The sequence below is a fragment of the Mobula hypostoma genome, chromosome 1, assembly GCF_963921235.1.
Source record: "Mobula hypostoma chromosome 1, sMobHyp1.1, whole genome shotgun sequence".
Taxonomy (NCBI): Eukaryota; Metazoa; Chordata; class Chondrichthyes; order Myliobatiformes; family Myliobatidae; genus Mobula; species Mobula hypostoma.
The window spans coordinates 138,646,516-138,672,726 of NC_086097.1; the positions used below are offsets into that span (position 1 = coordinate 138,646,516).

Genomic DNA, 26,211 nt, shown 5'->3' on the forward strand with positions numbered 1-26,211 from the left:
GGTCACTTCATTTTAGGAAAAATGTAGAAACTTTAGAGAGATTTCCCAGGCTGTTGTCTGGATTAGTAAGCATGAATTATGAGGAAAGGTTGAATGAAGTAGGACTTCTCTCTTTGGAGCAGAGGAGGATGAGAAGTGACCTGAAGATGATAGGAGGCATTGATAGAGTGGACATCTGCCCAGGGCAGAAACAGCTAATAGGCTAATATGAGAGAGCTTATTTTAAGGTGATTGGAGGGAAGTGTTCGGGGGGAGGGGCAGGTAACCAAAATGTTTTTGTTTACCCACGGAGTGGTGGGTGCATGAATCATGATGCCAGAGGTGGTGGTAGAGGCAGATACATTTAGGGCGTTTAAGGGACTCTGGTACAGGTACATTTTTGAAAGAAAAAAATGGAGGGCTATGATCTTGGAGTAGGTTAAAAGGTGGACACAGTCAGCACAGTACAAAGGTCAAAGGCCTGTACTTTTCTGTATTCTAAGTGTAGTCTTAAAAAATTCAAATGTTTGTCTTTAAAGCATAAAGACCATTTATGATTGCCTTTACTGTGTTGAAGACAGTTAATTGTGGTGAGTCGGCTTTTGAAGAAATTTAATTGCAGGAAGTGATGGGAAGCTGCAGATATTTTGGCCTGAGGGTTTACTGCATGCTATTTACTGCCAGGTAGTCTCAGGCTGCTGAGGAAAACGCCAGCAGTTGGTTGAGACCTGTAGTGTTGATAGGCGAGGATTCATGGGGCTCTGAAACTAGCTACAGAGCAGCAGGAAATGCATTGGGTTTATTGAAAAGACGCAAGTAATGACATCTATGCTTGTGATTCTTAATCAAAAGTAGAGCATCTTAGATGTTCCTCGTTGAAGGTAGGGAGAATAGTTGAGACAAGTCTGGAAACTGAGCTGAGGTCCAGTCTTGACACTGAGTACTACATACCATGTTTGCAAACCCTCAGAATCTCTTTGAGCTGCCATTTCAGAATTTGTTCTTCAGGTTAACAAAGTACTAATCTGAGCATCTTGTATGTCTGATTTTTGTTGTGGTTTGTTGGTGTGCCACTAACATACAGTATAACAGAAGTGCATAGTTGTGGAGAGATTGCAAACTCCACATCAAACTTCAGGTATTGTGCTGTAAAAATTTGGGCAGGTGAGTTTTGTAATTCTGGCATTCTTTTGCATTGGATGATAAACAGTGTCTTGACCAGGGATTTTGATCTATTTCATTTTAGAATTTTTATTTGTGAATTACATACTCATTTTTTTCACAGTGGAGCCGAAGAAACGGAAAATTATAAAGCATGAAAAACTAAAAATTTTAAAACTGAAATGTCAGCAGTTTAGAAGTATTCATCCCCCTTTGTTCAGTACTTAGTTGAACCACCTTTTGCAGCTTTTACAGCCAGTGGTCTTTTTGGTAAGTCTTTTGTAGCTTTGCACGGCATGATGGAGCAAGATTTGCCCATTCCTCCTTGCAAGATTGCTCAAGCTGTGCCTCATTGGTTGAGGAGTAACAAGGGACAGCAATCTTGCGCTCTTGCCAGAGATATTTGATTGGGATAATGTTAGGTCTGACTGGGCCTCTCAAAGAAACAATTGTTTTTCATGTGAAGCCACTCCATGGTTGCTCTGGCAGTGTGCTTTGGGTCATTGTCTTGCTGAAAGGGAAACTGCCTTCCTAGGTTAAGCTTTCTGACAGAGGCTAACAGATTTTTATCCAGGATCTTTCTATGTCTACCAGCATTCATCTTCCCATCAATCCTGACCAGATTTCCATTCCCTGCAGCATGATGCTACCTCCACCATACTTTACAATAGAGACAGTGTTACCTGGCTGATGTACAGTATTAGATTTATGCCACATGTACCGCTTAGTGTTAAGGCCAAAAAGTTCCATTTTAAACTTATCTTTCTTCCACATTGAAAAGTATAGCACAGAAACAGGCCCTTCAGCTCACCTAATCCATGGCAAACCATTTAATCTGCCTACTCCCGTTGACCTGCACCCGGACCATAGTTCTCCATACCCTTATCATCCATGTGTCATCTTTACATTATCTTCTGAGTGACACTTTGCAAAGTGTTTTACGGGCAAGAATATGGTTTTTTTTAAGCCAGAGCTACTGCTTTGCCACTCTTCCATAAGAGCCCTTTTTGTGCAAGGCCTTAGAGATTATGGAACCATGAACATCTTCATTTGCAGTCTCTGACTTCTGCAGCACACTCAGAGTGACTGTTGGCATCACAGTAACCTCTCTTATAAGTACCATTCTTCTGTGGCGACTAAGTTTAGAGGGGCGGCCTAACCTATGCAGTGTGGCTATGTTTTCATACTCTTTCCACTTTTTCAAGATGAACTACACTGAACTCCTAAGTATGTTCAGTGCCTTTGAGATGGCCTTGTACTCTTCTCCAAAATTGTCCTTCTCTATTATCATTTCCCTGACGTGTCGCAAATGCTCTTTTATCTTCATTTTGGTTTGGTCTCTTGAAAGTCTACCATACTTGGATCTTACAGTATTGAACCTGAGGAAAATTAGCATAGTAATTGCAAAGGGAACAAATACTTTTTCTGCCGCACAATTGTGGTTTATAATTTTTTAGTAGACTTTTGACAGGTTGTGAAATTTTTCTTTTGGTTTGACATGATGCATAATGTTTAGTAGATTAGCTCAAAAATACTATTTCAGTATATTTTAGATTTAGAAAATGAGACAAAAAAATGCTAAAGTGGTTGTAGGGGGCTGAATATTTTTTCAAGGCACTATGCAATAATGAGCAAACACTCAGGGCTTCATCAAAATGATAAAAAGCCTCAAATACATTTGCATTTCCCCATTCTTCAACTTTCCCAGTGCAATTTGAAATAATTTTCTAACACTTGTATATGACTCCAACAGCTGTTGTAGTTTTGGTCTCCTTCAAGTAAAAGTCCTCCCATTCTTACAGCCTCATATCAATAGAATAGGCCAAACCTAAATCCAGAAGCTCTTTGTTCCTGTACTGAAGCTGAATTTTTATTATTAATGTGGCTTTTGACATTATTGACATGGATTTTGAGTTAGAAGTGGCATGGAGTTCAGCAGCAGCAAAGTGACAGGAAATTTGTGATGCAATATAGTTTCTCCAAAGAGTTCTGTGGCGAGTTTTGGGCATTGCAGGTAAGGTTAAAATCAGAAAGGAATTAAGGACCATGTTCATCTGCACAGGAAATTGATTGTAAAGATTTTCTAGGACTACTTTCACAGAAGATCAAAATGGTGAAAAGTCTCATTCAACACCTTTCTCAGCATCAAAGTCCCAAAGCTATGAAATAAGAAATGTATCAACCAACTATGTTGCTACTACAAATACTGGTTAATCTGTTTACATCTAGCTCTTCTCCCTTGAAGGCAGTTCCATAGAATTTTATAAGATTTACCTCCACCTCCTACTAACTGAATTCTTGGTTTTGAACTTGCCAACTTAGGACTCTGAACAAGAAGCAAGGATTTAAGGAACATGAATAGCTCAGGCAACTACAAATTTTGATGAAGGTTCTAGAGGAGGCTTCTTGGGAAGTTGGTGACACTGTCATTATCACTGTATAGAAAACATTAACACTGCCCAGTAGTGTAAGACTGCAGAATGATCTTGGATTCACCACATAGGTACACAAATCCACTTCCATTCTTTATGAGCTACTGTCCCAAGTGCCTTCAGTTGCATCCTCTGTTCTCAAATGCTGATTGTCTGTCCCACAGTTCGATAACATGCGGAGCAACTGATAATTTTCTCACGTTGTCTGTTATTTTGGCCAAACCTAAATTATTTACTGCAACCCCCACACCAGTTTTCTCAGATCTGAGAGAGCGGAGCTTGACTGTATTAAGTCAATGTTGACATACTGATATCTGAATATCTCACTCTGTTTACTAGGATTGTTCTGAGGAGTGATGTTGACCCTACTGACAAGCACAATGCTACCTCCCCTACCACTTTCACTGTGTCAATGTGACAAATGTCAATGTCTATTCCATTCAGACCCAGTTCGTATTTATTTGTACACACTGATAAAATTATTTCCTTCCACCTGTCATTGCCTCCCTTCCTTTAAAATTGCTGCAATTGTTTCCAACTTGCTTTAAACAAAATATCTCTGGTCCTGATGTGCTGGTAAATGGTTTAGATTATGTATGGTTTGGATAACATAGTCAAATGATACATTGCAATTACAAAAGTGCTGATCTACTAGTAAAACTGTAGAGTTAAATGTTGGTTAGGAACTTTCTTTCTTTTAAATCTGCAGTTACAAATCATGTCATAAATCACAAGTTTGGTTTTTGTTCCTGCTATAGTTAACAGTTGTTGCAACCAGATTTAAAGCCTATTCATTGCTGTGCTGTGGATTCTGTCCTTCCTACTGCTAAAGGCTGGTCACTTTACCACATCTGAAGACAATTTATAAGACTCTTGCAGCTTGTTCAGAGATGTAAATGATCAAATTGCCTTGTTGTAAAGACTCTCCTTTCTCCTTGTTTCAGCATGCTTGCAGAGAAGCTGAATATGACTCCTGAAGAAGCAGAGCGATGGATTGTCAACTTGATTCGAAATGCCAGGTTGGATGCGAAAATAGATTCCAAACTGGTAAGTGGGTCTCTGAAAATGTTGTTTTGTTGGTTTGCTTCAAAAGCAAATCCATTCAAGTGGATTTTGAGTCTTATTGTGAAACAAGGAGGTGGAGGTTTGGGGAATTCATTGGTTAGTATCAAGTTGTCTCCTTTTCAAAGTATACAACAGTAGTGTGCAATATCTAGATGGCCTCATTGTTCTGTGGAAGCATATCACATTTGTATAGTTTTTGATAATTTTTATGTAACTTTTTTACTGAAAGGAAAGTTGGGCAAGCTATTTATGGAATAACCAACTTAAAGATGAGCTTTATCTGTCACATGTCCATCGAAACAGCCGCAAGTGTCTTTGGAATGTGGGAGGAAAACGGAGCACCCAGGAGAGACCTGTGGGAAGAACGTACAAAATCCTCATAAACAACAGGAATTGAACCCCAATTTTACAGCTGGTGCTCTAAAGTGTTACGCCCACTGCTACACTACCATGCTGCACTTGCGCTACTGTGCTGCCCATTACACTGCTGTGCACCCTTTATGCTACCGTGCTGCCCTACCTACTTAAACTTGCAATTACCTAATGAAAAAAATTGTGGCGAAAACCTCTTTACTTTCCAACTGCCATAACTATCCAATAAACCAGCTGTCTTCTGGCTTTCTGTTTACAGTGACTCCTCACAGAAAGCAAGCCATTCTCCTTTCACTGTTCATGGTTAGTTATCCCTAATCACACATCTTTATATGATCTCTAAATACTCTCTACTTCTACAAACACAATGTGGTTGCATTTTTTGTGTTTTTAATTGATAACTGTCTTTGGTTCAGCTGCTTCTTCAGGCCTGATAAGGAGTTTAACTTAATAGCTCATGTAACAAATATAAAACATAAATCAGGATAGTACTTGAAGGGTTAATGGCAGTGCCACCAAGTTAACTTGATGAAAAATAAGTTTGCGAGATGTACTAAAAGAAATTTCAGATTTCAGTTCAAGAGTTGGAACCTATAAGTGAATGTAATAGACTGACTAAATGTGCATGGGTTCAATCCATACTGAGCAATTAATCCAAGCCAAGACTTCGTATAGACTTCAGTGCAATATTGAAAGAATGCTGCATCCCTTCAAGTGCAATTCTTTTAGATGAGCCTGTAATCTAAGACCATCATTCTTGAAATCGGGTAAACATTTGAAAAGTAGGGAGCTGACTGGATACCTGGTCAAAATTTATAATTAAGCCCCAAAACAGTGCCCTTGCCATGTATATTACTACATTTTGCAGGAGCTTGTGTGCACCATGTGGGCTGCTGAATTTGTCTATACGGCAATAATAAGTACAGGTGTCCCCCACTTTTGGAACGTTCACTTTCCGAAACCTCACTATTACGAAGGACCCACATTAGTACCCTGTTTTCGCTAACAGAAGGTGTTTTCACTGTTATGAAAAAAGCAGCACGTGATAAAAGGCAGCGTGCGCCCTGAGCAGCCGCTCTCTCCTGGATTCGGAACTGCATTCTCGCCGGCATTGCTTAAACACGTGTCTGTGAGCAGTCGTTAGCAAGATGAGTTCTATGGTATCGGAAAAGCCTGAAAGAGCTCATAAGGGTGTTACACTTAGCGTAAAACTAGACATAATTAAGCGTTTTGATCGTGGTGAATGAAGTAAGGACAACATGAGTTTGGCTTGTGGAAGCTGACGAAGATGATGTTGAAGAGGTTTTGGCATCCCATGACCAAGAACTGATAGATGAAGAGCTGATGCAATTGGAAGAGGAAAGGATAACAATCAAAACTGGATGAGTAATGATAAAGTACGACTTTAATTTTGAAAGGGTACGTCAGTTTAGGGTATATTTGCAGGATGGTTTGAGTGCTTACAAAGAACTGTATGATAGAAAAATGCGCGAGGTTCAGCAGTCAAGCAAGCCTTCCACATCAGCCACAGCAGACAACGAACTTCGACCTTCGACATCGAGGCGGGCAGTCATAGGAGAAGATGAGCTGCCTGCTCGAATGGAAATAGACGACGAGATGACACCCCAGTGTCCCACCACCCCAGTCCCTGGGCTGCGGACAGATACCGATTTGCGGAGAATGCAGCAGTAGCCAGGAGACACACAGCACATCTTTAAGAAAAAAGCCGAAATAAACATGCTAATTAATTAGGTGCCACCCGACACGTAATTGTCAGCCCAGATCAGAGACAATGCAATCGGCACTGATCTGGGCCAACAATTACGTACCGGGCGGCACCTAATTAATTAACATGTTTATTTCGGCTTTTTTCTTCAAGATGTGCTGTGTGCCTCCCAGCTACCACTGTACCTCTGCATTCTCTGTGGATCGGTATCGGTTCGCTGCCCGGAGGGTGGGGGCCACTGCACCACCCAAACTCCGACGACTCAGTCTAACACACCATCATCAGTGTGCTCTGTGCTTTCCCAATTCCAGTAAGTGATACTACACTGTACATACATTATTTCTACTTTATATTGGCTGTGTATTTTTTACGTGTTACTTGGTATGATTTGGGATCTTCATAGCTTAAAGGTTACCGGAGAGTGCTTGCGCCGTGTTTTTGCCGACAGTGCTTGCGTGAGATTTTCGCTACAGAGAACAGTTCAGGCATTGATTGTGGAAAAGTATTTCTACTTTATATAAGCTGTGTATTTATCATATCATTCCTGCTTTTACTATATGTTACTGTTATTTTAGGTTTTATGTGTTATTTGGCATGATTTGGTAGGTCATTTTTGAGTCTGCGAACGCTCACAAAATTTTCCCATATAAATAAATGGTAATTGCTTCTTCACTTTACGACATTCCGGCTTATGAACCGTTTCATAGGAACGCTCTACCTTCGGATGGCGGGGGAAACCTATATACTTAAAACTGTACAGGTTTCCCCCGCTATCCGAAGGTAGAGCGTTCCTATGAAACGGTTCGTAAGCCGGAATGTCGTAAAGTGAAGAAGCAATTACCATTTATTTATATGGGAAAATTTTGTGAGCGTTCGCAGACTCAAAAATGACCTACCAAATCATGCCAAATAACACATAAAATCTAAAATAACAGTAACATATACTAAAAGCAGGAATGATATGATAAATACGCAGCTTATATAAAGTAGAAATACTTTTCTGCAGCACTGTCTAGCGCAGCGAAAATCTTGCAGAAGCACTCTCGACAGAAACACTCTCTCTGGTAACCTTTAAGCTATGAAGCTGCCAAATCATACCAAATAACACATAAAAATACACAGCCTATATAAAGTAGAAATAATGTATGTACAGTGTAGTTTCACTTACTGGAATCGGGAAGACTCCAATAAATTGCAGTTTCGTCAAACACTTGCTTATACGAATAACCACCTGATGCAATCGGCATTCGCCTCTGATCTGGGCCAACATTTATGTGCCGGGCGGCACCTAATTAATTAGCTTGTTTATTTCGGCTTTTTTCTTAAAGATGTGCTGGGTGCGTCCCGACTACTGCTGCACCACTGCATTCTTCGCGACAATGTATCAGTCCGTGGCCCGGAGGTTGGGGACCACTGCTTAAACCAGGGGTCCCCAACCTTTTTTGCACTGCGGACCGGTTTAATATTGACAATATTCTTGCAGACCGGCCAACCCGGGGTGGGGGGGGCGGTGGGTGTAGAGTTGCCAACGGACAAGAATAGCAGTCAAATACATTGTGTTTACCCAGAGAGACTACAATGACCATGAAGCCTTGCCGGGCACCAGTCACATGTGTGTATGTGCTGATTTTTTTTCTACAAATCGTTTTTGTCAATTCTGTTCGGGGGTGGGGGGGGTAATCACGACCAGAATATAGGTGATAAGTGGCTAATACACTCAATTTCGTTTCTAAAAGGGTTTATCTAACGAATTTAATATTAAACACACAGCGCATATTTTCCTTGCATGAATAAGAGTGATAAGTCAATTATCAGGGGAGGACAGGGGAGCTTGAAGTAAGTGTTGAACGAACTTCCAGTAGAAGTGGTAGAGGCAGGTTTGATATTATCATTTAAAAAAAAAATTGGATAGGTATATGGACAGGAAAGGAATGGAGCGTTATGGGCTGAGTGCAGGTCGGTGGGACTAGGTGAGAGTAGCGTTCGGCACGGACTAGAAGGGCAGAGATGGCCTGTTTCCGTGCTGTAATTGTTATATGGTTATATAAGTCACTTATAAGTCAATAGCATCATAACATTTTAAGTAACATTTGGACATTAAACACACAGCACACATTTTCCCCGTATGAACACTTAAAATCATTGCAACACACCAATATCGCTGAATCAGTGGGAGCCCTGGGCTTGTTTCCCTGCAACAAGACGGTCCCATCAAGGGGTGATGGGAGACAGCGATACTCGAAGGGGGTTCCTTATGTCCAGTATATTCCGCAATTTAATTTTTGTTGCATTCACTGCAGAGGTATGTTGGAAATGGAAGCAACGTTTTCAGTACTTTCGTGGCTATCTCAGGATATTTAGCCTTGACTTTGATCCGGAATGCCAGCAGAGATGTTATGTCAAACATACTTTTCAGCCCACCGACATTTGCAAGCTCGAGGAGTTGATCTCCGTCCCGCGCTGACATGGATGATGCGCGGTTAATGAGCTCGCGTGCGTTCAAGCTCAACAGTGGGTGTGACAGGGAATGAGGAAAGGTGCCACTGACTCCTGTCGCCATATCATATCGTTTCCTCACGGCCCGGTAGCACATGCTTTGCGGCCCGATACCGGTCCGCGGCCCAGTGGTTGGGGACCACTGGCTTAAACTATGAAGGTGCCCTCGCCTCAGAAACCAATCAAACCACTCATGAATTCCTTTAAATTCCACTTTCGCAACACTTTCATCACCATCTTCCAGTGTTTTCTGTTTCAGCTTATTAAAAAGACTGACTGATTTCTCCTTAAGTATAAGAAAACTTAACGGAACACCACACTTTGTTCACCCATCAATCCACTCAAGCAATAGACTTCCCATTTTATCCATTATTGGATGCCGACTAAGAGAGACCACTTTGCTATGAGCAGAACCAACAGTAACATCTCTAGCTTTCAAAATTCTTTCTCTCTGCGTATAAATAGTGCAAATGGTGGATGCAGACAAGTTCAACGCACGGACAAAGTCCTTACTTCGTTCACCACGATCGAAACGCTTAATTATGTCTAGTTTTACGCTAAGTATAACACCCTTACGAGCTCTTTTAGGCTTTTCCGATACCTTAGAACTCATCTTGCTAACGGATGCACAAAATAAATCAAGATAAAGCGCGTGTTTAAGCATGCCGGCTAGAATGCAGTTCCGGGGGGAGAGCTTGGCTGTTTGGGTGCGTGCTGCCTTTTTTCACATGCTGCCTTTTTTCGTAACAGTGAAGACACCTTCTGTTCGCGAAAATAGGTAACTAATGTAGGTCTTTCGTAACAACGAGGTGTAAAGCGAACATTCGGAAAATGGGGACCACCTGTATAGTGTTTTGTGACGCTAAGCCATGGGGCATTAAACAAAGCCTAATAAATTCTCTTTCAAGGAGTAAGCTTTGATGAGATGGGTTATGGCACACTGTAGACTGAAACTTGTCTGTGGATATTCACAGCCAGCCTTTCTGCTATTTCATCTGGCCAATAGAGGACCATTGTTAACTGCCTTGATACCTAAAGCTAGAGGGTCCATCTCACGTTAATGGGCAGACTGAACACCACTAAGATTTTTAAAAATCTGGCATTGATCGATATAAACCCTCATGATGTGGTGCTCCTGACTGAACCAAGTAGACCATTGATTTCCTCATTGTCTCCAGACGCTAGAAATCAATCAGAACACTAGACTTGAAACGTTGTAATCCAAATAGAAAGACGATCTGTAGTTGAAACATACATACTCATCCTCTCTCCCTTGAGCCTGAAGGTTCACACTACCATCGGAATATTTTGGCCAAGTGTTTTAGCCCACACATTCCATGGATTGTTGGCTTGCTCATTAACCATGAACAAGTTCATTTTGCTAAAAATTGGGTAAGATCAGGGATTATGGTTTGTATATAAATAACATTGATTATTTTATTCTTGTGGGATGTGAGCATCGCTACAATATCAAACAACATCTATCTCTCAATGTCTTCAGGAAGGTTGGGATCAGCAGCTGCTGTGAACCCTGTTACGTACCCCGTAACTGGGTTGCCAAACCAGCAGAAATGGATCACTCAGTTGGAGTCTGGATTACTAGAACTAAGGAAGTTTTATTAAAGAAACAAGCAACACAGTACTCTAATCAAAAGGATAATAAATGCAACAGTTCAGCAATGATAAACACACATGTACACAGAATTAGGATAACAGGATCAATCAAGCTCTATCGTCGTCTAGGGGTAAATGACCAGTTTCAAAGTGATGCAAAGATCAGTTCAATTGAGTTCAGTTCAGTTCACAGTAATCACTGCCGTGGGAGATGGACAGTTGTGGGAAGGAAAGAGAGCGCAAAAACGAATGAATATTCAAACGGCTTCCACACAGATCTTCGATATTCTTCGCAGTCAGCTTTTGGGCGAGCCCTTTGTGATGTCTTCTGAGGTCACCGACCGTGACCCCTCCGTTTCCAGATACGATTGTTTCTCTGCAGTGAACCCGGCACCCAGGCAAGGGCGGACACACACCAGGTTCCCACCGATCGTACCTTTCCACCCTGTGCGTCTATGGCTTGGTCCCGCGACCAGCCCTCCAAAACCTCCCACCGACTTGTGGGAGATGCACTGCTTCCAGGGTCTCGTTACCTCGGGGTGTCGTGTGTGTCTTGCCTTAGTGAACCTGTCCCTTTTTATACCCCTGCTGGGGTATCGCCTGTCCATCACTTCAAACAGTTCAGGGTTCAAAGGGGGGGCCGCTCTTGACAGCTCTCCTTCCATCCCTTAATTAACATCTCCAAATGCTGCTCCATTGTTTTCCTTATCTCTCTTTGTCCTGAAGACAGGTGGCAGACCAACCGCTGATCCCACTGGTGCCAGCACAGGACAGTTAACATCTTAATCTATGTGTACTCTCGTCACAACTCTTCCAGTCCATATGTTGAAGATGCATCCAGAGTTCCAGGATTTGGAATTAGTGATAACCATTGAAGCCACGTGGAGTGGAGTTTTGCAGGAAGTGATAGAAAGAAGAATGAGAATTTTTTAATTGGTTCAACATGTAAATTGGTATAGACCTTCACATCACCAAATTAATTTGTAGCTGAAAGATTAAAGTGTCAGAGGGATTCATATTCATGGCACCTTGACACTAGTTCCAAAACAGGAAGGAATAGGACCAATAGCACAGATTCAGCTGAACTGCATGGGACCTGTGATCGAGCAGAAATTATACTGGCAAAGACTTGAAATTAGCAGGAAATGTAATGATGGTGAGGGAGTGACTTGCGAGATTGCACTAATTGGTGGATCCACCAGGCCATCTACTAGTGAAAGGGAGGTAAAGAAGAAATAAATTCAGGAAATGAATTTAAAAATAGAATAATCACAGGGGATTTCAACCACTCTGATGTTAATTGAACAATAAAGGGGCAAGACTTCTTTATGAACCAGGCACCATGGTAGCGCAGAGGTTAGCACGTCCCTATTACAGCTCAGAGTTCAGAATTCAATTCCAGCGCAGTCAGTAACAAATTTATACATTCTCCCCATGACTCAGTGGATTTTCCATGGGTGTTCTGCTTTCCTCCCACAATTCAAAGACATCCCAGTTGGTAGGTTAATTGGTCATTGTGAATTGCCTTGTGATTAGGCTAGTGTTATAATAGATGGGTTGCTGGGCGGTGCAGCTCATTGAGCTGGAAGGGCCTATTCCACACTGTATCTCTAAATAAATAGATAAAATAGATATTAAGTGCAAACTAATAGAATTCAAATTGAGCTAATAACAAAGAATGAGAATAAAATGTATAGGGACATTGAATTATTAGTGACCATAGTATGATGATGTAGTGTTTTGAAATGACAAGAATAATGTAAATACGCCAAGCTAACAGATTGGAGAAAAGCTGCTTTTCAGAAGCTGAGAATAGAACTTGTGCAGATAAAGTAAACAGCAAAGATGATGTAGGATAATGGGAATCAGTTGCAGTTGTGTTCACCGCAGGGAGGAAGACAATGCTGATAGATTTTGATAAGAGAGGTTGGAAGGGGCATGAATGGAATGTCGCATGGACTGTTTGGGCTCAGTCATCATATTTGGTGCTGGATATATTATGTACACAGTTTCCCAGGTTAGTGACTGGTGTTGTAATGAACAGATGATTTTGACTGATGTTAAAGCTGACTTTTTCCTAGAGCCTGATTAAGCTGGAGCAGGTTAACATTTCAGAGCTGAATACCTCTTGCATATCTTATGCAAATTTAAAATCTTTTGTAAGTTGAATATTCATATTCAGCTAACCGTATCCAGTGGTTGATATGCTGACAGCTTTTTGTAATGAGAGTCTCTACAGTGTCTGCTTTTGCTAAACCTCAACTCACTAGAAAATTCAAGAGGGCCAAAGCCTCAACAAACAAATATTGTCAGGCACTTTTCTTGTGAACTAATAAATAGGAAATCTGCGACAGCTGGTTTTGCCTGCTTTAGGTTTTGATGAAGTAGTTGTCTTGTGTTAACACTGGTAGTACGATTTCTCAGAGTTGCCCTCTGGCTGAGCTGTTATTCCAATTGTAATTCATTGTATGTACTTCTGCCAATTGAAGAATGAGTTCAACATTTTAACCCTAGAAGGTTTTTAGTTCAGAAATGCCACCACTTATACTTGACAAGCTTTTTCTAAGTGCTGCAGCTCTGATGTTGAGTGAAGCTCAATAACCTTTCTGCATTAAAGCTGGTATAATTCAGGGTTGATGATAATATGACTCATGGGCTCATATTAGGTATTGAAAGGATACAGCTGTCTGTATTGTTGTGTGGAAGACCATGATTCGTGGCATTGACCATCTCCATCTTCAACAATCTCTGCTTTAAATGGAGAAAATATCAAATGTGTTGGTAACCTGAGAATTTCCCATTCTTTCTTAATTATTTACATTGCTTGATAAACTTTGATCTATTTTAGTCCACTGACTCCAAGTTACAGATGTGTGCAATTCTTTCCAGTGGTTGAGGTAACTATTTCTTTGTTTGTAGGGACATGTCGTCATGGGAAACAATGCTGTTTCACCATACCAACAGGTTATTGAGAAAACAAAAAGCCTCTCTTTTCGGAGTCAGATGCTGGCTATGAACATTGAGAAAAAGATGAATCAAAACAACAGGACTGAGGTGAGCAATGTGAACTGCTGTGGTCTTACAGAATCTAAGAGCTAGAGTGTTCAGGGCCATGCAGTGTTAGACTAGGTTTGTTTAATTATTCATTATTAAACCTAATCTTTAAGCCAGTTCTTTAATATTAATTTAGTATTTTAAATTGATATAATATAGTTATCATTAGTTCTACAGCACAAAACAAAAGTTTTAAATGGCAAATGATGTGTAATTAAGTGACCCATAGTCACTACAACTTCAGATTGAATTGAATCGCTTTGAAATTAAAGCAAAGGTAATAAAGAAGAAATTGCAACAACATAAATTTTGCATTTATAAATGGCACTGAATGAAATATATTTTAGCAAAGCCTTGTACAACAAGGTTCTTCATCCCGTTGAGCTATACTGATCATCATGCAGCTACTTAAGCTAAACTTATGGCAATCTCATTTTATTCTTCCCACATTCATATTATTACCCCCTATTACTGCTACTCACCTACGCAATGGAGCAATTTGTAGTGTCCTTGTTTGGGATCTGGGAGGAATCTGGAGCACCTGGAATCATGGGAAGAACATGTAAACTCCATGCAGACCGCACCAGAGGTCAGGATTGAACCTGAATCATTGGAGCTGCAAGGCAGCAACTCTACTAGTTGCTCCATGTAGCTGCCCTTATTAAAAACAGACTTGTCATCGAAAAGCTGCCAATACAGCTGAAAGCTTGTAACTTCATCCCATTTTAAAAAGTCCCTAGTTAAATCAACACGAGATCCGCACAGTTTCATCGCAGGATCCATTATGAGAGCCAAATAAAATGGGGATGAAAAAGGTATATTTTTCTAGCTAACAAGTGCAAGTAATGACCTAATCTTCCCTCACTACCCCACAAGTTTTCAAGAAATTTCTTTCCAGTGAGTATTGTCTCCTTTCCACCGGTTTGCATTTCCATTTGGTATTTCATGCGCAGCTTTTATATAGTTTGCTCAGAAAATACTGTAAAAGGAAACAATTTTAATGCAACATATTTTATCTTAAACTGAATCTTAGGCATTCATCATAATGTTCCCTTCTCCATAATCAACTTGGCAAAAATGCAAAGTCTTATAGGGTCTGTGTATGCTGTACTGTCAAAAACTTTCACATTGATTTGTGTAAAATATATTGGTGTCTATTTTTTTTTACCCATATTTGAATAACACATCGAACTGGGAACCAGTCATTTCTCCTTTGCCCCCATCCAGAAAAATTACCTTGTTTCCCATGTTTATTTGGCTTTGCAAAGAAGCTGTGTAAATTTCTTGCACTGATTTATCTAGGGATTTTTCAGATGGGTTGAAATCAGTACATCCTTCAGCCATGTTGACAGATATTCCATGATATATCTGTTTTTAATAACCAATAACAAAACTGAGCTTCATGATTACGTAAGGTTAAATTTAGTGTGATTGTTTATAAAACGCAAAATTAAAATAAGTGACTATAGAAAAAAACATCTGTAGGCTGCTTTGGGGAATTAGTGAAAACGTCTTGTGTAGTTTGAATGGTAAGTGTTAAAAGGGAATTTTGGAAACAAGTACTGTGTTGTGTACATTTGTTCTACGTGGTATTAATAAAAACATTAATATCTCTGATCTGTCCACCACCAGAGCTGAATCCACATGCAACTTTGTTTAGCTATTCTGGTGGGTGGTGGCAAGGTTACATGCCATGAAGATAGGGGATTGGTCATGAGTGATTAAACACTGGTATCAGACTGCTGTTTTCTTTTTCATTGTTCTTGATCCTGACTGAAATATGTAGTTGGGATGGGGGGACTTGGGGGGGGGGGGTTGGGTTAAGAGGAGGAAGCATGTGAACAAGCTGTGCAGTCAACAAAACAACCTCCAGCTGTGCCGAGGATTACTCTATGCCACGTATTTTCGCAGTACAGCCAAAGTGGGCATGCTCAGTTCATTGTCCAAGCAGCTTGCGCTGCAGCCATCCTCCTTTCTTCATCTCCACCAGCCAATGAAAGGCTGTGATCTGAAAGAAGGAAATATTTGTAGGATACTAAATCTGTTATTGAATCTGTAGGACTTCTGCCAGTTCTTCTGAATTTTTTCCTTGGTCAGTGCATCATGCTTGCAGTTTATTTTTTCAAATTTGAGAAAATTTCTGTTGTTTGCACAACCATCTACACTAGCAATCATGTAGATAATATTTTGTGCCTTATTTATTGAGAAGAGTTAACATTTTTGGCAGTGCTTTGCTGTTTTAAACTGGAGATTATTTTGAATCCTGTGTTTGCAAACTGTCAGGTAAGTACTAGCTCAAGTCCAGAGAGGTTTTTTCCTGAACTAATATTCCATGTTCAATATGTGTCAAAGAAAAGAACAGGATGTCTTTATTTTATTTCCCTGGTATAATGAAGGGATTTTGTGAGCTGCTTCTCTGGGAGTTAGCTAAATTAATACTGAATACCTTTAAGTTCTAAAAGAGCACACAGCTCCATTTTTCCAATAATCCTTTAGATTAGCTAGGTCTATGACTGGTGGGAAATAATTGATTTTAACAACTTTGCTAGATTAAGGTAACAAATATCCTTTTGCTTTTATGTCATTTGTGGAGAATAATTAGTTTTGTTCAACTTCTAAGCTGAACAAAAATGGCTAAGGAGTTTTTAGTAAAGGAAGTGACTAGCACCAAACAAGTTCAGGCAACTTCAGAATTTTAATTTTAGAACTTTTTAATTAAAGAAAGAGGGGGAAAATCCCAGTGATCCTTGTATTGGAACTCCGTCTCTCCTTTAAAGATCAAGCAGAAAAGCACTGCCAAACCTCTGTAGCTGCCAGAGTAGAGTGGGTTTTTTTGTTTTAACATGCATTTCATGTTTCACTTTGTGCTTCTTAATGTATATAAAGAACCTCATGACCCCTCCGAAGTACAAGTCATTCTCCCGGTTACCCTGACCAATACTTAAGACAATAAGACACAGGAACAGAATTAGGCCAATCAGCCCATTGAGTCTGCTCCTCCATTCCATCATGGCTGAATCCGGATCTCACTCAACCCATATACCTGCATCCTCACCATATCCCTTGATGCCCTGACCAATCAGGAAACTGTCAACTTCCGTCTTAAATATACCCACGGACTTAGCCTCCACCGCAGTCTGTAGCAAAACATTCCATAGATTCACCACTCTCTGGCTAAAAATATTCCTCTGTAGCTCTGTACTAAAAGGTCACTCCTCAATTTTGAGGCTGTGCCCTGTAGTTCAGGTAGTTCAGGCTACCCCCACCATAGGAAACATCCTCTTCACACCCACCCTATCTAGTTCTTTCAACACTCGGTAGGTTTCAATAAGATTCCTCCCACCCCCCGGCATTTTTCTAAATTCCAGTGAGTACAGGCCCAAAGCTGCCAAACACTCCTCATATGTTAACCCTTTCATTCCCAGAATCATCCTCATGAACCTCCTCTGGACTCTCTCCAATGACAACACGTCCTTTCTGAGATATGAGGCCCAAAACTGTTCACAGTACTCCCAAGTGTGGCCTGACTAGTGTCTTATAAAGCTTCAGTATTATCTCCTTGCTTTTATATTCTATTCTCCTTGAAATGAATCCCAACATTGCATTTGCTTTCTTTACCACAGACTCAACCTGTAAATTAATCTTCTGGAAGTCTTGCACAAGAACTGCTAAGTCCCTCTGCACCTCTGATGTTTGAACCTTCTCCCATTTAAATAATAGTCTACACTATTCTTCCTTTTACCAAAATGCATTATCATACATTTCCCACACTGTTTTCCATCTTTTTTTGCCCATTCTTCCAATTTCTAAGTCCTGCTGCAATCGCATTGATTCCTCAGCACTACCTACCCCTCCACCTGTCTTCGTATCATCCACAAACTTTGCTATCAATTCCATTATCCAAATCATTGACAAACAATATTAAAAGAAGTGGTCCCAATACTGACCCCTGAGGAACATCACTAGTCACTGGCAGCCAACCAGAAAAGGCCCCCTTTACTCCCACTCACTGCTTCCTGCCTGTCAGCCATTCCGCTGTCCATGCCAGTATTTTTCCTGTAGTGCCATAGGATTTTATCTCGTTAAGCAGCCTCATGTGTGGCCCCTCATCAAGTGCCTTCTGAAAATCCAAGTAAATGACATCCACTGCCTCTCCTTTATCCACCCTGCTTGTTACTTCCTCGAAGAACTCTTAACAGATTTGTCAGGCAAGATTTCCCTTTGCAGAAACCCTGTGACTTTGACTTATTTTATCATTAATCTCCAAGTACCCGAAACCTCATCTTTAATAATAGACTCCAACATTTTCCCAACCACTGAGGTTAAGCTAACTGGCCTATAATTTCCTTTTTTTTTTTTGCCTTCCTCCCTTTTTAAAGAGTGGATTGACATTTCCAATCTTCCTGTTCTTTGGGACCATGCCAGAATAAAGTGATTCTTGAAAGATCATGGTCAATTCATCTGTTTTCTCTTTAGCAACCTCTCTCAGGATTCTGGGATGTAGTCCATCTGGTCCAGATGACTTATCCACCTTAAGACCTTTCAGTTTGCTTGCACTTTTTCCTTTGTAATAGCAATGGCATTCACTTCTGCTCCCTGACACTCATGGACCTCTGGCACACTTTTAGTGTCTTCCACAGTGAAGACTGATGCAAAGTACACATTAAGTTCATCTGCCATTTCTTTGTCCCCCATTACTACCTCACCAGCATAATGTTCCAGTGGTCCAATATTAACTATCACCTCCCTTTTCATATAAGTGAAAAAACTTTTTGGTATCATGCTTTATATTATTGGCTAGTTTGCCCTTATATTTAATCTTTTCCCTTCTTAGATCTTTTTTAGTTGCCTATTGTTGGATTTTAAAAGGTTCCCAAACATCCAACTTCCTACTCAGTTTTGCTACTTTATTTGCCCTTTCCTTGACTTTTATGCAATCCTTGACTTCCCTTGTCAGCCACAGTTGTGTACCCTGCCATTTGAGAACTTCTTCGTCTATGGAACATACCTATCCTTCACCTTGTGAACCATTCCCAGAAACATCAGCCGTCTCTATTCTGCTGTCATCCTCCTCCATTCCACCCGGGCAAGTTGCTCTCTCATGCTTCTGTAATTCCCTTTATTCCATTAAAATACTGATACATGTGACTTGTGCTTCTCCCTCTCAAATTGACAGCCAGTTGGTGTGGGATAAACACTTTCCACTATTTCAAACAGGGCCGGACAAAGGCTTGGAGCTCTGCGGAAAGTAGCATCCAAACTAGACAAAAAGGGCAGAGCCACGGTTTACAAAGCCCAGGTACAAAGTATCGTGGATGAATGCCTCACAGAGTGTCCTCAGCCAGCTTGATTCTATTCAAAGAAAGGCCCTCAGGATTATAGGTGTAGATGAAGCCTCAGCTCGTGAAAAGCTAGCCATCAGTAGCTTCCACCACAGATGACAGGTTGCTGCAGCTACTGTGCTATACAAAATGCAGACCTTCGCACCATGCTGCCTTCACCTTCTGAGAGACGGCGCACCACACGATCAAGTTTATCTATGCCTGCTCATGCTGTTTCTATGCTTGATGTGAGAACCTACACACTGGATAGAAGATTCCTTCACTGTGCTATCCGAATTTGGAACAGCCTTCCAGATGCTATGGTTGGAAACATCTGCAACGATGGGGTCCAAGCCTTCAAGAGTCGAGTGCACAAACACCTATCATCTCTGGGAGGGAAGTCACATGCTTCTTCATAAGCTATCATGAAGGGGACCAGGATGGCAGTGCTTGGTTGTTGGTAGGTAGGGTTAATACCTGACTTTCAAGGGCACTTGTGAGTTATGTTCCGGCTGGACTTAGTCCTTAAACTGCTGGAGAACAGTGCAGAAAGAACAGGTGCTGATTTCTCCCGGTAGGGATTAGTTTTTAGTTCCAAGTGCTCCTGCCACGTTTTGTCATCCTGCAACCTTAACCTTCAATCTCTTTGTATATGTGTATAAATGTCTCTCTCCAGCAGACTTCATCATGATTCCAGTATTTCTACTATCTTTTAATGTTTCTTAATTGTACATATGATTTTTTAATGTTCTATTGCTGAGCAGCAGTGAACCATCTGATTAGTTTATCAGAGTTTTCTTTGGGAGCTAGTTGACTTGGTCAGCATTTCTGATCTGGCTATTGTTCATGATTGCACTTAATTTAAAAAAAATTGCACTATGAATTCAATCATATTATAATCACTGTCTCCTAAGGGTTCCTTTACAGTAAGCTCCATAATAAGATCTGGGTTGTTACATGACACCCAGACTAAGATAGCCTTTCCCCAAGTGGGCTCAAGCACAAGCTGCTCTAAAAAGCCATCTCGTAGGCATTCAACAAATTCCCTCTGTTGCCATCTGACACCAACCCTATTTTCCCAATCCCCTTGCCTGTTGAAGTCCCCCATTACAATTGTGACATTACCCTTATTACATGCCTTTTCCAGCTTCCTTTGCAATCTTATCCCCACATCTTGGCTACTGTTTGGAGGCCTATATGTGATTCGCAAAATGTTTTATTTAACTCTTGCTTTTTCTTAACTCCACCCACAAAGATTCAACATTTTCTGACCCCATGTCTCCTCTTTCTAAAGCTGTAATTCCATCTCTTACCAACAGAACCACACCACTGCCTATGCCTTCCTTGCCTGTCCTTCTGATACAAAGCATATCCTTTGATGTTAAGCTTCCAACTATGGCTTTCTTTTTGCCACGACTCAGTCATACTGACCAGTCTCTAATTGCGCCTTAAGTTCGCCCACCTTATTCCGAATGCTACATGCGTTTAAGTACAGCACCCTCAGTCCTGCATTCTTCGCTCTTCTGAATTTTGCCTCTTTGCTACAATTTAACTTTTTGCTCTGTCTGTATTTGTACCCTATCATTGGCTTGTTGTTCCATATATTCATGTTACATTCATCATCTATTTGTAAACCTGCTGGTTCATCCTCAGCTCTATCATACTGGTTCCCATTCCCCTTCCATATTTGTTTAAACCACTCCCAACAGCTGTAGTAAACCTGCCACAAGAATATTGGCCCCACTCAAATTCAAGTGCAACCCATCTCTTTTGTAGAGGTCCCAATGATCCAGAAATCTGAATCCCTGACCCGGCTCCAATTCTTCAGCCACACATTTATCTGCCACCTCATTCTAATCGTATCCTCACTGTCACGTGGCACATGCAGCAATTCGGAGATTACTACCCTTGAGGTCCTATTTCTCAGCTTTCTTCCTAACCCCCTGCAATCTGTTTTCTGGACCTCCTCCCTTTTGCGACCGATGTCCTCGGTACCAATATGTATCACGACCTCTGGCTGTCCACCCTCTCTTTTCAGGATATTGTGGACGCATTCAGAAACACCACGCCCTGGCACCTGGGAGGCAAACTACCATCCACATTTCTTTTTCGCGTCCACAGAATCATCTGTCTATCCCCCTAACTATGGAGTCCCCTGTTACTGCTGCCATCCTCTTCAGTTCCCTACCCTTCTGAGCCACAGGGGTAGGCTCAGTGCTAGAGACACTGCCCTGTTACATCCCCCAGGTAGGTCGTTTCCCCCCCTCCCCAACTGTACTCAAAATACTTTACCTTGCCTTCACTAATGTTAAATGATCTCTAATTTTCACATGCTGTTTTTGGGAGCTTGCTATGCAGAGGATTCTTTCCCTGTTTCCTACTTTTCATTTATGCTTTTCAGAATATTTCCTAGTGGTCAAATGCTTTCAGTTATCATAAATAGGGAAGTGTTGTAGAAGTGCCAGTTCTTTATCCTTCCTTGCAGATCTATAGTCCATGTATCTACTGGATTTTTGTTGACTTGCTATCAATTTGTATTTAAAGCTGCCTAAATGTTGACAGACACAAGAAAGACACCTACCAGATTTTGTTCCTCCACTCTACCCCCCATCCCAATCTTTTATACTGGCCTGCTTCTTTCCAGTCACAATGAAGGGTCTTGATTTGAAATCTCAACTATCCATTTCCATCCGTAGATGCTGCCTGACTGAGTTCCTGCAGCACTTTGCGTGTTGCTCCTGAATATTTGACACTGTCTGTGATGACATGACTGCAGTGCTCCTGCAGTTGGCTGAGCCATTCTCATTATTTTTGTGGGAATACCAAGACCTTTCTACATGTTGGAAATTCTGCTGAATGGTGCAGGTGATTTTGGTTTAACAGATCAAGCTTCTGATATGTGAGGTATTACTGTCATTCATTTGGGGAGTGACAAGTCAGTATACAGAATAACATTGACTCAAGTGTATTGGAGCAGATAAGGCACTTTGAGTTTAAATTATTGTTAATGTGAAGGTAGATCCATAAGAATTTCTTCACAACTAACTTGGTGCTTAGAACTAAGTTGGCAAATTTTTGGAAAGACTTGTGGAATATCTAAAAATTTAAATAAAAGAAGATGAGGTTCATTTGTCATATGTACATCAAAACACAGTGAAATGTGTTGTTTGTATAAAATCAAATCAGCGAGGATTGTGCTGGACAGTCTGCAAATGTCGCTATGTTTCCTGTGCCAAGGTAACATGCCCACAATTTACTAACCCTAACCTGTACATCTTGGGAATGTGGGTGGAAACCAGAGAACCAGAGAAATCCACGTGCTCAAGGGGAGACTCCTTACGTACGGTGGCGGAAATTGAACTCTGATCTTAGAGATGACACTGTGATATCATTATGCTAACTGCTACATAAAGTATCTGAAATTCTCAATACTTATTTCAATGAGTCTCCTTTTTGATTGATTTCTGTCCATGTTGGAGATGGATAATAATATAATTTTTGTTTTATCCCTTATTTTTAAGTGTTTGTACACAGCATTTATGTTACGCCAACTATCCCTTGTAGCATTTCAGCTGGGCATCTGTGTTTTCATTGGCGTAACTGGGTACTTTGTCAGTGGAGCTTCAGGGTCCATGCTATATGATGTGGAGATAATGTATCAGTGACTTTTTTTTTCATTTTTAAGGAGATTAGAATCAAGTTTAATATCACTGACGTAACAGTACTGTGCAAAAGTCTCAGGCACCCTAGATTTTGTATATAAATTTTGTTTTAGATGTTTATATTATTATTTCACCCTATCACAAACGAGAAAAATCTGCAGATGTTGGAAATCTGAGCAATACACACAAAATGCTGGAGGAACTCAACAGGAAAGGCAGCATCTAAGAAAAGATTTTAATCCTATCCACCTTCCCTGTTTTTATAATGCTTCTAATTCCCAAATTTTCCTGGATAGTTTTTCTCCAGCTCTTCTATCGATAAACTGTCTTCTACATTAGTGTGTCAGAAAAAAGAAAGGATTTTAGATCTCAACTTTTTTTTTCCAAAAGATTAAACGTTGGAGATTTTTTTGTATTTCATTAAAGAAAGTAACATATTAAGTAATAGACCACTTTTCAAATGAAAACTTGATTACTTTGTAGGTATGTAGCCCTGTGCAGGATTAAACAATATAACAAACAGGTGCTGATCATTGACAATGAGTTGAATGAACTAAACTCAAAAATTCTTATACCATGGCAAGAGTGAGCATAGCAAAAAGACACAAGGTGGTCATTCTGCATCAGCAAGCTCTCCCAAACATAAATTTTGTGGCAGACAGTTTCAAGAGGTGCCTTCCAAGCTCTTCCAATGATGCACAAACTGACAGCCCTTCTGAATCCAAAGAAGTTTGGCACTGCTATCAACTCTGAATTCACAGAAACCACGGGAGCCCAAGAACACCCTTCTATAATGCAGAGAGGTCTTGTCAAAAATGGTCTTAATGGAAAAGTTGATGCGAGAACCATTCCTTCAGAGTGGAAACAAAATCAGGATACTCACCTATGCACAAAAACACAAGACTGGTTTGCTGAACAATGGCAGCAAGTGCTCTGAACTGATGAGTCAAAATTTGAAAATTTTGGCTCAAGCAGGAAACAGTTTATCGATAGAAGAGCTGGAGAAAAACTATCCAGGAAAATTTGGGAATTAGAAGCATTATAAAAACAGGAAAGGTGGATAGGGTTAAAATCTTTTCTTAGATGCTGCCTTTCCTGTTGAGTTCCTCCAGCATTTTGTGCGTATTGCTCAGATTTCCAACGTCTGCAGATTTTTCTCTTGTTTGTGATAGGATTAAAATCAGCCATGATTGCAGTGAAGGATAGAATGAGAGACTGAGTGGCCTCCTGTTTTCTTGGTGAAGCAGTTATGGTTTCCTGATGTGGTTGGTACATATTTATCATGCCCAGCCTTCCCTCTAAGGCAGTCTTTGGTTCTTTTTGTAAAATTGGTATTTGTTGCCATTTTAGGAGAGGAACATTATGTCATGCACTCAATTGTTATTGAAATGGTGTGTCGCACTTCAGGCACTTAATTGTTTAGGGATATTTGCTGTTTGGACTATTAATGGTATTTTCAGCCAAAGAGTGTAATAAATGTTCAGTTTAAATCAATACAGATTTCCTTATTTAACAAATGTGAACTAGTAATGTTATAATCTGGTCTGATTAACTGAATGCATTTAGAGTTTAAGATGCCAAGGTGTAACATGTGTGAAGTAAACCTCCTTTTGTTTTGTCTTAATGGATATGTTCTTGTTCTTGTTTTGCAGGCTCCCAACTGGACTACTACAGACTCTGGCTTTTACTGAAAATAAATGCCGAATAATATACAAATTGAAGATCAGACCGGTCCTGGTTTACCAGACCAAATGAAGCTCATCTTTGCAATAATCCATTTTTAAAACCTTTGTCACATTTCGAAATTTGTGTTTATGGGTCAAATAAAACGTGATTTTTAAATATTGTGACTTTTTGTGTGAAATTTATTTGTGGCTGTTAGTAGTAATATATTAATACATCAGGAAATTGCTTTGATTTTATTCTGAATATAACCATACAACAATTACAGCACAGAAACAGGCCATCCCGGCCCTTCTAGTCCATGCCAAGCTCTTACTCTCACCTAATCCCACTGACCTGCACTCAGCCCATAACTCTCCATTCCTTTCCTGTCCATATAGCTGTCCAATTTAACTTTAAATGACAACATCAAACCTGCCTCAACTACTTCTGCTGGAAGCTCGTTCCACACAGCTACAACTCTGTGAGTAAAGAAATTCCCCTTCATGTTACCCCTAAACTTTTGCCCTTTAACTCTCAACTCATGTCCTCTTGTTTGAATCTCCCCCACTCTCAATGGAAAAAGCCTATCCACGTCAACTCTATCTATCCCCCTTATAATTTTAAATACCTCTATCAAATCCCCCCTCAACCTTCTACACTCCAAAGAATAAAGACCCAACTTGTTCAACCTTTCTCTGTAACTGAGGTGATGAAACAGGTAACATTCTAGTAAACCTACTCTGTACTCTTTATTTTCTGGATATCTTTTCTATAATTTGGTGACTAACACTGTACACAATACTCCAAATTTGGCCTCACCAAAGCTTCGTACAATTTCAACATTACATCCCAACTCCTATACTCAATGCTCTGATTTATAAAGGCCAGCATACCAAAAGCTTTCTTCACCACCCTATCCATAGGAGATTCCACCTTCAGGGAACTATGCACCATTATTCCTAGATCCCTCTGTTCTACTGCGTTCTTCAATGCCCTACCATTTACCATGTACTATTTTGATTAGTCCTACCAAAATGTAGTACCTCACATTTATCAGCATTAAACTCCATCTGCCATCTTTCAGCCCACTCTTCTAACTGGCCTAAATCTCTCTGCAGGCTTTGAAAACCTACTTCGTTATCCACAACTCCACCTATCTAGTATCATCTGCATCCAATTTACCACCCCATCATCCAGATCATTAATGTATATGACAAACAACATTGGACCCAGTACACCACTAGTCACCGGCCTCCAATCTGAGAAACAGTTATCCACCACTACTCTCTGGCATCTCCCATCCAGCCACTGCTGAATCCATTTTACTACTTCAATATTAATACCTAACAATTGAACCTTCCTAACTAACCTTCCGCGTGGAACCTTGTTAAAGGCCTTACTGAAGTCCATATAGACAACATCCACCGCTTTAGCTTTGTCAACTTTCCTAAATAACCTCTTCAAAAAATTCAATAAGATTTGTCAAACATGACCTTCCACGCACAAATCCATGTTGACTGTTCCTAATCAGACCCTGTCTATCCAGATAATTATATATACACCATCTCTAAGAATACTTTCCATCAATTTACCCACCACTGATGTCAAACTCACAGGACGATAATTGCTAGATTTACTCTTAGAATGTTCTGCAGGAGGAAGCT

General features: G+C 40.5%; 1 protein-coding gene across 1 annotated transcript in view; it reads left to right on the top strand.

Annotated features, from left to right (window-relative positions):
• LOC134350924 (eukaryotic translation initiation factor 3 subunit E-A) overlaps positions 1 to 24,724 on the top strand; it is a 211,554-nt gene extending 186,830 nt beyond the window's left edge. Inside the window, exons 11-13 of the mRNA XM_063056770.1 lie at positions 4,517 to 4,619; positions 13,765 to 13,899; positions 24,535 to 24,724. Coding sequence (XP_062912840.1) covers positions 4,517 to 4,619; positions 13,765 to 13,899; positions 24,535 to 24,573 — 277 coding nt within the window. The 3' untranslated portion in view covers positions 24,574 to 24,724. The remainder of the gene's footprint in view (positions 1 to 4,516; positions 4,620 to 13,764; positions 13,900 to 24,534) is intronic.
• Positions 24,725 to 26,211: the final 1,487 nt, after the last annotated feature.